We start from the raw sequence: 13298 nt of genomic DNA on the forward strand, positions 1-13298 counted from the left end.
AGAGTAAATGACATATGTCAATAAAACTGAGATAAAGCTAGTTAAAAAAAATAATCTGTAAAAGTTTTGGGGGGTTACTGTGCTATAAATGTTCCAATGTTATCGTAGAATTCCCACAAATGAACAGAGACGACACAGAAGATTTCAGTTGTCACATTTTTGTTTTTTTTTTTTAACTCTGGGGTGGGGTGATGACAACACGACATACGAAGAGAACGTGATGAGCAATTGGGAGGGCAGGCTTCGGTGGTTGGCTGGGTGGACTCTGAGAGAGTCGTTTGAAGTCTTGTCCGCTACTGAGGCTCCACGGCTATGTTATGTATACCCAGGCGGAACACATCATTCGTGCACACCCAGTTGCAGTTCTGCGGCTTCAGCATGAAAACTTGATGGAAGGCCAAAGGTGGATCATTGTCGGTCTGTCGGCAAATCAAACATATGGAAATCAAAACCCCTGCCTCAAATAGAGGACTCCTTTTTCCCTTTCAAGTGAAATACAAAAATGCAGAAAGTGTAATTGCTCCAGTTCATCGATGCTTTATTTATCACACGCGGATGTTGAAGACAAATCTCGACCTAAATATGGTGCGTCATCCCCATCAGATAAACGCCTCTTCCCAAATAATAACCTCGCTTCAGGAGTAAGTGTAATTGACACGACGGTCAATGGAGAATAGTGACTTTTTTGGGGGTGAATGGCTGAAAAGAAAAAAAAAACAAGTTTGTGGGTAGCCTGTTGTCCGTTCAAAATAGGCGCCACTCACAAATGGTCCAAATCCTTAAAATTTCAGCCTCTCGCCAGGAAGTATTTGACATTTTCTGTAGCGCTCCATGTTTTTGTTTTAAATCAAAATAAAACATTAGCTTTGACTTTGGAAAACAATGATCAACATTGAAGCCCATTTTCTGACAATCCTCAATAATGCGCGTGTTCTCTGCACCGCCAAGTTGAAATAAAGTCCTATTTTAGTGAGGACATCCAGCGTGGCGCTTACCTTTAACTGTCCAAAGACCATGATGAGGATGCTGTTGTCTATTGTGGGCTGGATATCTTGCTCTGTGACAATGTGCTTAATTTGCTGGAACGGCATACCCTGTGCGGTTCCAAACACAACTATAAGTTGAAATGCAAAAGCAGACATCTCCCCCTTTTTTTTTTTTGGTTAAGTTAGTCCAAATTTGTTCTTTTTTTAAATTTCTGGTTACATCTGAAAGTTAACATTGATGAAATGTATTTAATCTGTTCTAAATCAATACATTGCAAGTAATACTTACAGTCAGTTTGCCAGCGATGGCTTCTCTCCCATGGAAGAGGGTTCCTTCCCATGTCAGAGTAGCGCCTTCAGCCTAAGAAACGACCAAAATACAGTTACACAATCAATTGCTGACACACAGCAGGGGACGCTGGCGGACCACACTCACATAAAGGTTAACCAGTTCCATCCTGTTGGTGTGATCAAACTGGTTGTAGTACCACTGCACGAAACCTTCGCCAACTCTTTGACAGTCAATTTCGCCCCCCTGCATGATTGACACCGTGGAACTGCAAAATGGAGGAGATTTATAAAAAAAAAAAAAAAAAAAAAAAAAAAGCATTATTAGTGTCACATCTTATTGAAGAAGCTTAATCAGTGAGGCACAAATGAAAAATCTCCACAAAATAAAGACAGAAAAGAACAAAAAGTGATCCCTGACTACTCTAAATGCACACTTTGGAGAGAGACTTGCCAGGTCCTTCGTAGAATCGCTTAAAAGGTCCAAACAAATGCAGATAAACTCAGCTCCTGACAATCCGGGCCGATCACAAGGCTCTGTACTGCGACCAGGAATGATTATTCTTTAGGATTGACCGGATCCAATCACATGAATGGAAATCAGGCCGGCATCCTTTTAGGCTGATCAATATTAAGAATGGATTTTTGAATTTTCTTAAGTTACTAAGTCAAGAATAAATGATTTAATTTTTTAAACTTGACCTGAAACCACTGCTGACTTACAGCCATATACAAATTTACCATATTACGATACCATATTCAAATAAACAAATAGAAATTATGATAAGGAAGACAATTTGGATGTGGTATGCTTTATATTCTTGATTGCATTTTATTACAGAGGTATTGGATCGAGACTCGGTATCAGCAGATATTCAATATAAAGTGACTTGGACTCTGGTGCAATAAAATGCAATTGGGGCGGCCCTATTTTTTATTATTGTTATTATTTTTCTTTTTTTTTTTTTGCACAGTCTGGATTGCTCAATTCACACCTGCAAAAGGTTGCAGTTTCAGGTTCCACGTGTAGGCTCTAGTGTCTTTTGACTGGCCGGCGACCAGTCCAGGCTGTGTAGATATATTTCAGACCCAGCACCCCACTCTACCCCAAACGACCCTGCCCCTGTCAGCTGGAATGTTGGCTCCACCACAGCCGTGAGTCTCCTGAGTCAAAGCAATATTAAATCTTCCTGGATGAATGCTGTTATTGTTCAGCCTCCCTGGATCTCCTGAAAGACGCTTGATCAATTCAAGCTTGTGTGATAAAGCAGCGCAAAAAAAAAAAAAAAAAGAAAAAACAGCACAAACTTAGCAAAACATGCTAACTCATGCCTTGATGGCTGCCATGAGTTTACGCTCGACTTTTCGCTATTCAGCCCCAAACTAACGCCAGCGATGGACCCAATTCAATGAGATAACACAAGTCTTATTGTAGAGTATCTCCTTTTACAAGCTAATGTGGTACTCACAAGCTTTAAGCCACTTTATTCGAGAGCCGGCAGGCAGGCCTGCATGGAAGTGAGGCGGGGAGGGCCGAGGCAAATGAACGACTTCCGTTCACCTCTCAACCCGTGACGTGCAGAACTGCTGGCCAATGGGTATTCGCATAAAGCTCCATGTGCCCATTGTTCGGCTCGCTGATTCGCCCCTCACACTGGTCACATTGATGTAATTGGCTGGACGTTTTCTTGGCACGCCCCCACTACAGGAAACAGTTTGAAACTATTTAACTACATAGCCCATGATGTATTGCGCACGGATGGAACAGGCTGTCGTGTTCTGCGATTCGAAATATCGTGTTCGATATCGATTCATTCTTAATTTGGCAATAAAAGACCTGTTAACGTAAGCGTTGAGTTTTTCTCTTGCTTCGGAGAACAGTAAAATATCAGCCCATGTATGCAGACGCTGCCATAGCAACAGCGCGACAAACTAGTGTTCTGCGCGTGCGCAGACCACATCCTGACATCTGATTGGCCCCATAGTGAGACTGACTTCCGGAATTTTATACGCTTCAAATATTTTTGAAACAGTCATGGGAAGGCAACATAAACAACGACGTCACATCATACAAAACTTTAATAATTATTGTCGAAAATGTGACAAAAATAAACCCGCAACGTCCGATTTTTAGTAATCAGACGTCATCAATGTGATAAACGAAGGTGATGTGACTCCAACCAGGTCCATTTCTCTGCCCAAAAGGTCAGGCACTATTTCACTATTAAGCCACAATTAACACAGGAGTCATGTGCTTTTTAAATGACAAATATGCAGCCAGTAAGAAACATGAAGCTAAAAATACAATTAGTATTATTAAATGGAAGACATGTAATACTTGAGGTCCATATTGCTCGCAGTGACTGTTTAGTCTAATTCAGGGGTGTCCAAACTTGTTCCTCAAGGGCCGCTGTCCAGGCTGTTATCCCTCTCTACCTGCTGTTCTCATCCTTCTTCAGAGCTTGCTGATGAGCTGATCCTTGGAATAAGATGTGTTGAAACAGGGAGGGAGAAACAGGCTGGACAGCGACCCGCGAGGAACGGAGCTCGACATGCCTGGTCTAATTGGACATGTACTTACAACAGCATGCATTATTTTTAAACAATCACAACAGACCGTATTAATAAAAAAAAAGAAATGCTTGGAAGATGCATCAGGCTTGTTACAAAGCTAACAAACAGCGGAAAACAAGACCACTGAGGCACTTTTAAAAAATAAAATCACTTTTGTTTTTTTGCTACAGTTCAGTGTCACCTCGCGGACCTCCAGTGACTTGTTGGCTATTGCTTGGCTGTGGACGTTGGGGTCGTCTTTATGCCTCTGAGGCGTGTCACTGCTCTGCCTGCTGCGATGTGATGATGTAGTCGTCCGTGCAGAATACTCGAGGGATTTCTTGATGCTGCTGATGTGGCACTGTTCTTCGTGGGCTGTTTGGTTTCTATGACACCCCACCCCACAAAAAAGATTGAAACTGCAGAACACACATAAAAAATAAATAAATAAAATTAAAAAAAAAATTAAAAAAAAACCCAACAACAAATAAACTCTCTTAAAGGTACTGGGTACCTTGACTTCCGTGTTATATTCGTTCCTTGATCAAGCTTGTAACCCACGTTACATGTAATTTGATAAACCCCATTGAACTGACTCTCCAAAAACACCAGCATGTTTTGTTATTGTGCACTTTGGATCATGAAAATTGCACTCTATTATATAAAACAACAATGTAAGATGAATGTGAGGAAATAAAGTGGTTTCCTAACACATAATTTAGGGCTGTAACTAACATTTATTTTAATAATCTATTAATCTGTTGATATTTTTTTTCGATTATATTGCTGAATTGGATTAAAAAAAAAAAAAAAAACAACTAAATTTCCAAACAGGCCAGAAACTAACAACTATTTTAATCAGCATCAGCTTTTTTAAAATTTCCATTCCTTTATCTAAATAGTTTATGGCATGTGGAGTTTGCCTATTATTTGAAGAACTGTTCCCGATCTGCCGAATTAAACACTGCATGTCCAAGGAGGGCAGAATATAAACCAATCAAACAAACTCCCCAAACTGCCAATGGTATTGAATGAAACAAAAAAAAAGAGCAAAGATGACTGCGCCTCACATTTAAGAAGCTGGGAACGCTTATTGTGCGGAAGATCTTCTTGAAGGCGCCCGGTAGCGTGGATAGTTCTCCCTCCGCCTGGGTCAACTGCTCCTCCATGGCGCCAACGTTGGCTCCCACCATCTTGACAAAGCCCTGCAGACAAATGCCAACACTGAAACATTCCATTCGGGATTGATGTTGAACTATGTGGTTGTTTTTGATGGCTACGTTATAGTTTTGTGTCTTTGCCACTGCATTCAAAGCCTCTTCAACTTGTTAGCGCTCATCTAAGGAGATTGGAAAATGTGTAACAGCTAATATTAATTGTAATTGAAGAAAAAAAAAGAAGAAACAAAAGAAAACAAGCAAGTCTACTGGCCTTTCCATACTAAGCTTAGTTTACCCTCCCGATAGACATACACCAATGTACAACAGTGACCATCGCTAACCTCTAATTGGTCGATGCGTCTGTAGAGTTGTCTTATTTCCTCAGACTTCTGCTGAATTTGAGGTATGTTTTCACTCACGATCTGTGATGTGTCGCTACGAATCTGCAAAAAATAAAAAATAAACAAACAAAAAATAAACACCCATCTGTGATGTCTCTGACCCGGAGTGCCTTTACCGTACCATATCCAGCATGCCGACAAACTCGTCTACTCTGGTCAGCATTTCCTCCAGGCTTTTCTCCAAGCAAAGAATCTGAATGAGGAATAGTTTGCGTCAGACAAGACAATCTTTGGCTGAAATTCAATAAATTAGGCTTGGATTTTTCTCCAGGAAGCTGGGGAAACACACACACACACACACACACACACACACACACACACACACACACACACACAAACGGTCCAGTGTATGTTTTTTATTTAATAATGTCCAAATTAACAAACGCATAAATAAGCTCACATTCCTCAAAAGTTTTATTTCTCACGTTAACGCTTTATGACGATTTAATGTTTTGGTTAATATTTCAGAAACCGGAGTTAAAAAGACGGTAAAGGAGAGTTTAGTCGCCACTTTTTAAGGCTGGCCAAGTGGTTGTTTTTGTCGAATGTTTACCTCTTCTCCCGCTGTTGCCTTCACGTAGGAGGAGTAGGTGAAAGCGGTGTGGACCAGGTCGTCGTCGCCGTGTCCTTCTGGGCCCTGCTGGGACGCCGACGCCGCTTCGTGAAGGCTCGGACTGGGCGACGCGACCATGTTAGCCGCCGCGCCGAAGCTGGGGCTCTGCGACACGGTGCCGCTGCTGAGGATGTCGCTCACCATGGACAAGCTGCTGGCGCTCTGGGACACGATGCCGCTGTCCCGGCTGATTTCGGCGCTCGACTCCTCCAGGGGAGACAGAAGGCCCACCCTGTCCACGCGACGGTGGTCCATGTCGCTTGGCTCACTGGAGGTGAGCTGGTGAGGTGACTGTAGCTGGCGGTACAGCAAAACTACAGCCGCGTTATGCTAGTCAGCTGACTGAGTAGTCACGTGGTTGGTAGGACGATGGCAAAACGCGAGGGTCAAAACAGCAGGTTACAAGTGACAGCCCATTGAACACGTATTAATAAACAATTTGTAAATTATAGAATCAATCGTTCGATAATTTGTACTCGTTGCTGAAAGAGGTTTGATTTACGTCGATAGGGTTTTGTATACTCTGTACACTGTAAAAATTATTCATCGCTTTAAAATGGAAACACAGATTGTAAAAATGTCAACATAGCATCCACAAGCAACATAGCATTACAACGTTCAATGGTGTCACCTGAAGGTGATTTTTCTTCCGTTTTTTACCTGTCGTTCACACTGTGAAAGAAAAAAAGGACTTTAACTTTTAATCATAAAACATTCCTGAGGCGATTTTGCGTTGCATTTGATGGGACTCAACTCAACCCAATCGTATTTATAAACTAAAAAAACAAATTTCATGCTGAGTCAAAAGCCAAAGAATAAAAATGTTTCAAAAATGGGTAGCGAGGGGCCTTGCCGAACGTTCAGTCCGAGGGGTCACGCGAGCGTAAAAAAGGTAGCCACAGTAAAAGTGACTTATTAGAAGATTATAAGAGTTTTGAAAGCATTGCAGTTTTGCCCACCAGATGGCAGCCTTTATTGTTACATGGCCCAGTCAAAGGTCATCGAGCTACGCTATTTTTCGTTCACTTATTTATTTTTAGATGCAGGGATGGTGCTAGCCCGGGCCTACGGTGTGCTGTACCTCGTTCGATGATAAATTCAATGAAGATTGAAGCGTATGAGTGATGTGTCAACATACTGTCACGATGGGGAAACTGCACTTTGTAAATACTGTAGTTGCAGTGAACCAAGTGTGTGCTCGGTTTGTCATGAGTGTGGCTATGATTTCTTGAAAGATCACAGCCAAAGAAACAAATCAGATGAAAGCCAAAAGGGAGCGGTGGCTCAAGTCTCAAGCGAGGCGGTCTGCGTGTGGAGCCGCTGGACATGAGCCGTTGCCAATGGCAGCTTTTGGATGTGGTTTCTGCTCCGCTCATGGGAATAAAGCGAAATGAGGAGCCTCAGCGACCGCGTCATCCTTAATCACATACAAGCAGCGGGGTTCAAAGCACAGTCGATGGCCCAGAAATGTTTTATTTTGGCAGGGGGGTCTGATGGAAGAGTTTCTACCTTCATGCCCATCAATCACAGGTGGATTCCCCTCCACATTTTTGGATGAACCTTCATGAACGATTTTTGAGCATAGACGGGGTGGGGGTGCTGTGGATGCTCCCCCTGCCCCGATCTTATCGATGCTCCGTATTTTTGGCTCATAGGTGCGTTGTCGCTTATTTTTTTGACCGTTGCATCAGAAAATGCCATGACAAGCCTCCATTTAACATGCGACGAACTAACTCCAAAGGGATAGGGAAAAGGTTCCCGAGCCTTCCTTTTCAGTACTAAATGAAAAGTGACAAGTGGTTCACTGTTGGCAGTATGCTGATTGACTGTGCAGACTAAAGCGAACCACTTTGGCCTTGAGGGTGATTTATTATGTTTGGACAATGTGACTGCTTTGTAAACACTGCAGAAAAAAAAAGTTTATCAGTAGAGGTGAGATGAGGAAGAAGGGTTTGTACCTTGCAAAAAGCTTTGTGTCGATATGAAATCAGAAGTGAACATAGTCAGCACGCCATGCGAAAATGAAGAATAATTTATTGAAACAGATACAAGAATTTCATCACAATCGTTGAAAAGATCAATTAAAAAAAAAGCATACGCCGGAAATCCAAGAAATATAGATTTACTCTTTCAAAAGACAATGACGATATGCAAACCACAGTTTGGTCCCAGGATTAAGAATGAAAAGAAATCTCGAGAAAAGTGGTCACTTAGGTTTTAAAAAATACATCATTTGTTCTGATGCTTATTACACACATAGGCTTTTTTTTGAAGTAAGACGAGAAACATGAAAAAATAGAAAAAATCCAAGGTGTATATACAGTACGACCAATTTTTGTGATCCTTGGCGTGCAGCTTCCTATTATTACAGTAATTATCTTGGGGGGGGAAGAAAAGTCTCTGTCATGGCGTTCCCCTGTCTGAGCGGGATATTTGCCGCTATTATAGTGTGATGACGGTGCCATCTTCCTCCACCCCTCCCCTTGGCAGGGCCAGGCTGTGCCGCGGGTCCGTTTTCAGCGAGCTGAGGATTTTGTGCAGGCTCCCGTTACTGTGACGGAGTGCCGGATTGCTTGCGTGGTAGGGCAGCTGGCTGCCGGATTGATTGTGCTGGAGGTTCAGGTCTCTGAGGAGCTGGTAGCTCAGACTGCTGTGTTGGTGGTGCTGCGAGCCCCCGTTGAGGCTCGTCTGAGAGTGAAAAGAAGCGGTGGATACGACCGAAGCGGGGCGCGACGGAGGGCTGGGCGGCGCCGCCGGACCCGACGTGGCGGCGCTCGGCGTTTGCTGTTGATGTAAGCGAGACGCGTTGGATGCCAAGGAAGCGTTGGACCTCCGCGACGGCCGCTTGAGGCTGCTCTCAATGACGATGTCAGTCTCGTCGTCGCTCTCCAAGTCGTCCTGGTAACCTTGGGCGGCGGAGGGCGGCGCTGCCCCCGGGGGAGCAGACAGAACCGGGTACCCGGTGGACCCGCTGCTGTCCGAGGACTGGCCCGAGCTCCCGGAAATGCGACTGCCGCGCACCACGTTGTTGCGCTGGTTGACGGGCTTGACGGTGACGATGAGATTGTGGCTGTTGGCAATCATCATGTCCGTGACCTGGTCCAGCGATTTCCAGCTCACCTCGATCCCGTTCACTTCCAGGACTTCGTCGTTGACCGCTAACAGACCCGTGCTTTCCGCCAGCCCACCGGGAACCAACCGGGATATGAAGATCCCCGGCACCTTCTCCAACCCGTGGGGTGTCACGCGGACGCTGGTTCCATCCCGGATGTAAAATCCCAAGGGTTTGTCCGAGCCGTGGCGATAAAGTCGAACGCGGCGATGCGATTCCGGCAGGATGTCCACGTCGATAATGGAGGAGACCGGCCGGAAATCTTGCGGCATGCCGATGCGGATGTGCGCCCTCTTTCGGTTGATGTCGTTGTTGCGTAGAGCCGCCACGGTCTTTTTCTTGCGGGTGATGGTGTTGTTGCCAAAGTTAGCGTAATCCATTTCTTCTGCAAAGATGAAAGGAAAAAAAAAAACATTACGAAAGGGAAGTACACCTTTAAATCCCAGCTCCCGCCTCAAATCGCACACAGATGTACTCCCCAGGAATTTTCCTTGGAGAGCCTTGTTAATCATTCCCACAGATTGTACTGGCTCTTATTACGTAGGCCCTTCAAAAAAAAAACTTCAAAAGCCATGTTGTAAACGAAGTTCTAACTACAAGTTAGAAATGACATCGTGATTGTATTCACACTGTTCAGGAAGGAGAGAGGTTGCGTCGATGTCGAGGAATCGCTGAGTGTGCAGAGCCTTCCCGTACACGCTCTATATCGAGCGATCCTCCTTTCAGATACCAGGAGGCAGCTCTGGGATGACTAAAAGTCTTTCCCACCCAAACAGCTCAGCTTCTACAGTCAATGTTGGTTTTTTGGGGGGTGGGGGAGGGTACCCTACTATTTTTTTTAACACTCTAGCTGGATGTCCTCCATTGGTCTTTATCATGATTTAGCCTTCTCGACTAGATTTCTGGAAATCAAGACAGATCAGGATTTATTGTTCCAAACTACACCAAACGGAACCAAAACGCTGAGGGTGAACATAAGCCGCACCGAAAGATGTCAAGACTGGACCGAAAAGATTATAAGAAGAATAAGAAAACCTTGAGTCGTCTCACAATGGAAAAATTCCCAATTTACAGCAGCAAAGTTATGAAAGGAAGAAAGAAAACAGAAGAACAAAAAGTGTAGGAGCTGCTGTAAAGGCAGCCACTCTCGCGGCGCCATCTTGAAGCCATAAGAAAATAATACAACACAACACATAAGGCACAAACAGTCATTCAATCTTTTATTTTTTAAACGGATCAATTTATTTTACATTTAAATCAATTAGGATTTCGCATTCCAAGCCACGCAGGACCAAACTGGAACAATTAGTTGGAAACATACGATCCCGCAATGGAAACGCAGGGCAGATCAGGATTAAGCATTCGATACCATGCCGGACTGAACTGGAACACTGAACCCGTTCAGTACCAGCCAATTCTGGACCAAGTCTGAAAAGACGTTTAAAAACGTCTTTGGGAGTGAATGAGTTAACGGGATTGTACGCTATCGAGACGAACAAAATCAGGCTTTCCCATTCAGATGGGCCTGCTATGTTGAGTTTCATCCTGCAGACATTCGCTGCGCTGGAAAAAGAGTAAAAGATAGGGATTTCAAAATCCCCAAACCACGTCGGGTCGAACGGGTACGGCGGATGGAAAGGTTCACCCGTAGCCCGCCCCTCGAAGGAAGAGGTGTTATCTAAATGATGAGTCGGAATATTTTACAGGAAACTTGTTGGGAAGATCTCTCTGAGGCTACGAGAAGTTTTGGCGAAGCCAGCTGGCTGACACTCTTTCTCACTTCTGTGCACCTTTTTGAAGACAGGGCCAAAAATGACCCCCCCCCCCAAAAAAGGATGAGTCATTCAGCAAATAACACAGGTGTCCCGTAGCAGTGCAAGTCATCGTGTTTTTCCAAACGGTCTCAAATCAGAGATGTTCACTTCCTGTGTCCGTTTCCTGTCTGTCTGAGGAGGTAAGATTAGATAGTGCTATTTTTTTTTTTTTGGGCTCTCCTCAAACAAGTCCATTCCTGTCGCGTTCCACCTCGAGGTAAATCGCTTCAGTCGTTTTTTGTTTTTTTTTTTTGCCCCCAATCAACATGTTTCGACTCGCTGCCTCGTCTCCCTCATTGTTATCTTCTCCACCGTGAAGGTTTCCATTGTCGGATTGTTCCGACAGTTTCTGGTGGAATGTGGTTTTTAGACCCGAGATGTTCCGACAACCTGAAAAGAGGATTCTTTTCCGCACTGTTTGGGCCTCGCAACCCCATGCAAGGTCAGAGGGGACGAGCCGGCTTCCATGTGAGCATGCACCCCCCCCCCCGCCCCACAGGAATCTAGTCAAAAGATGCCGTCGATGAACATGATCAACACCTCTTTACACGCAGGCTAATATTTTTAAGACAAGGTAGTTTAAAACGAAGATAGCCCACCCACCCTGCAGCCCTACTCATTAAAAAAAAAAAAAAAAAAAAAAACGCCTTTCGAGCCACCCCCTGCCCTCACATGCTGCTGGCCGGCCTTCACACGCTCGCTGCTGACATTAGGGAAATGAACCGTGCCTTAAAAAAAATAAATAAATAAATACAAATAAAAAAATAGCGAGAGTGTGAAGCAGATGTGTCAACAAATGAGCTCCTGCTAACTGCGCAGGAGTCACTAGGTGACATACTGGGGCCAGACCACGCACCATCGGTTCTGCCTCGGCTGGGTGGGACATTTGGTGAAAAGTTGGAGGTAGTGTGGTATTACATTTAACGGATGGCAAAAGTCACACATGGCATTTCTCTAATCGGTGTGCTCAGACGGTTTTGCTTCCATGTGGATCTTATAGACCACATCGTAAGCAGCAAGCAGTGACATGCCGTCCAGGCCGTCCAGCCCGTTCCGACCCGCAGCCCATTCAGTCGCATTCCTGCACCCCAACAACCCTTTGGACCGCCTCCCCTTCTCCTCAATCTGTACCTCCCTCACGATGGCGTGACAAAGTGCTTAGTGACAGAAGAGCCCATAATCACTGGAACGGGGGGGGAGGGGGGTCGAGAGTTACTTGCAGATTTTTGCCGTTCACACGGGGGGCATTTCTATTTCCCACAAGCAGCGGGGCAAAGATGCAGGACGTCAAAAACCCCCCCCCCAACCCCCCAACCAACACCACATTTCAATCCCAAGCAGCCAGCTCAAAAGTGAAATGCGCTCTTCTGCCTTTGCTCAGGATTTGGAGGAGTGTATCATGAACCTGCAATTTTGAGCACTCTAAGCGAGGGGTGATTGCTTTGAGCCAAACGGACACATACTGGGAGGGGGGGGGGGGGAAAAAAAAAAAAAAAAACCGGGGGGAAAAAAAAACAAACCGGAGGGCTATATTGAGTTCACATTGGAGACATCACGGGAAGACTTGAGTGCGTGTTTAGAGATTAAATTGCTGCCAAGGCAAAGCGAGTGGAAAAAAAGAAAAAAAAAAAAGAAGCAACCCAGACAGAGCGAAAAAAATAACTTGAAACAGGCAAACATATTTGACATTCTTGCCTGGATGGAAAATATTGGAGGGGCTCGATAAACCAAACGAAATGCGTTCGTGCCAAATACGAGAACACTTCACCGGTTGTGGCGCAGGTGTGTCCCCTTCGGAGAATGTAAGTCAACACCAAAAGGAATGTCCTCGTGTTCTGGAATGATCTTATTTTGAAAGGCATACCTGAGTGAGCAATGTACTGTACCTGGCAAGGCGGGGGCGAATTGAGGTCAAACCGCAGATTAAATTGCACTCTCGGTGCGATATGAAGAAACAATTCTAAAATGTGAACTTTCAAGACAGTTTCGGGACTCCTTGGGTCGGCTAAATTTTCACGGTGGCGAGACGTTTCCTCTCTCTTGACGTTCATTATGCTGTTGTGGTTTTGCAATCGCGGAAATTTGTTTGGTTGTTTTTTCGTCGGTGCATATTTGTTGATTAGGAAGCGCTCAGGAATCAGGTTGGTCGGGTGAAAAGAATGCGCGGGTGACAATGAGCACCAACAGGTTTTCCCGCCCGATAAAAGCTGATCGTCTTTGCATGCGTGCCGTTTGGAGGCATATCATGCCGACTGCCCTCCCCCATTTGCGAGCAGCCCCCACCCCCGCACTCGCTTCCCGAGCAAATTTCCCGGCACATCTGGGACGATTTAAAATGAGGCAACCTTGGACACATGGGGGGGGGGGGGGG

At 44.9% G+C, this 13298-nt stretch overlaps 3 protein-coding genes across 3 annotated transcripts in view; all 3 read right to left on the minus strand.

Annotated features, from left to right (window-relative positions):
• Nucleotides 1–142: 142 nt before the first annotated feature.
• Nucleotides 143–2864, minus strand: LOC109527999 (nuclear transport factor 2-like). The gene is made up of 5 exons (XM_019890252.1): nt 2744–2864; nt 1423–1543; nt 1276–1347; nt 996–1094; nt 143–419 (listed from the first exon to the last, which is right to left on the minus strand). The coding sequence occupies exons 2-5, from the start codon at nt 1525–1527 to the stop codon at nt 294–296; spliced, it is 402 nt and encodes a 133-aa protein (XP_019745811.1). The 5' UTR covers nt 1528–1543; nt 2744–2864; the 3' UTR covers nt 143–293.
• A 471-nt stretch (nt 2865–3335) lies between these two features.
• Nucleotides 3336–6355, minus strand: bloc1s4 (biogenesis of lysosomal organelles complex-1, subunit 4, cappuccino). The gene is made up of 5 exons (XM_019890248.1): nt 5942–6355; nt 5510–5581; nt 5329–5430; nt 4898–5032; nt 3336–4213 (listed from the first exon to the last, which is right to left on the minus strand). Exons 1-5 carry the CDS (start codon nt 6254–6256, stop codon nt 4106–4108), a joined length of 732 nt encoding a protein of 243 aa, XP_019745807.1. The 5' UTR covers nt 6257–6355; the 3' UTR covers nt 3336–4105.
• A 1663-nt stretch (nt 6356–8018) lies between these two features.
• pard6gb (par-6 family cell polarity regulator gamma b) overlaps nt 8019–13298 on the minus strand; it is a 24533-nt gene continuing 19253 nt past the window's right edge. Inside the window, exon 3 of the mRNA XM_019890241.1 lies at nt 8019–9498. Coding sequence (XP_019745800.1) covers nt 8444–9498 — 1055 coding nt within the window. The 3' untranslated portion in view covers nt 8019–8443. The remainder of the gene's footprint in view (nt 9499–13298) is intronic.

This window comes from Hippocampus comes, unplaced genomic scaffold (genome assembly GCF_001891065.2).
Source record: "Hippocampus comes isolate QL1 unplaced genomic scaffold, H_comes_QL1_v1.1 scaffold71, whole genome shotgun sequence".
In the NCBI taxonomy this organism is placed as follows: domain Eukaryota; kingdom Metazoa; phylum Chordata; class Actinopteri; order Syngnathiformes; family Syngnathidae; genus Hippocampus; species Hippocampus comes.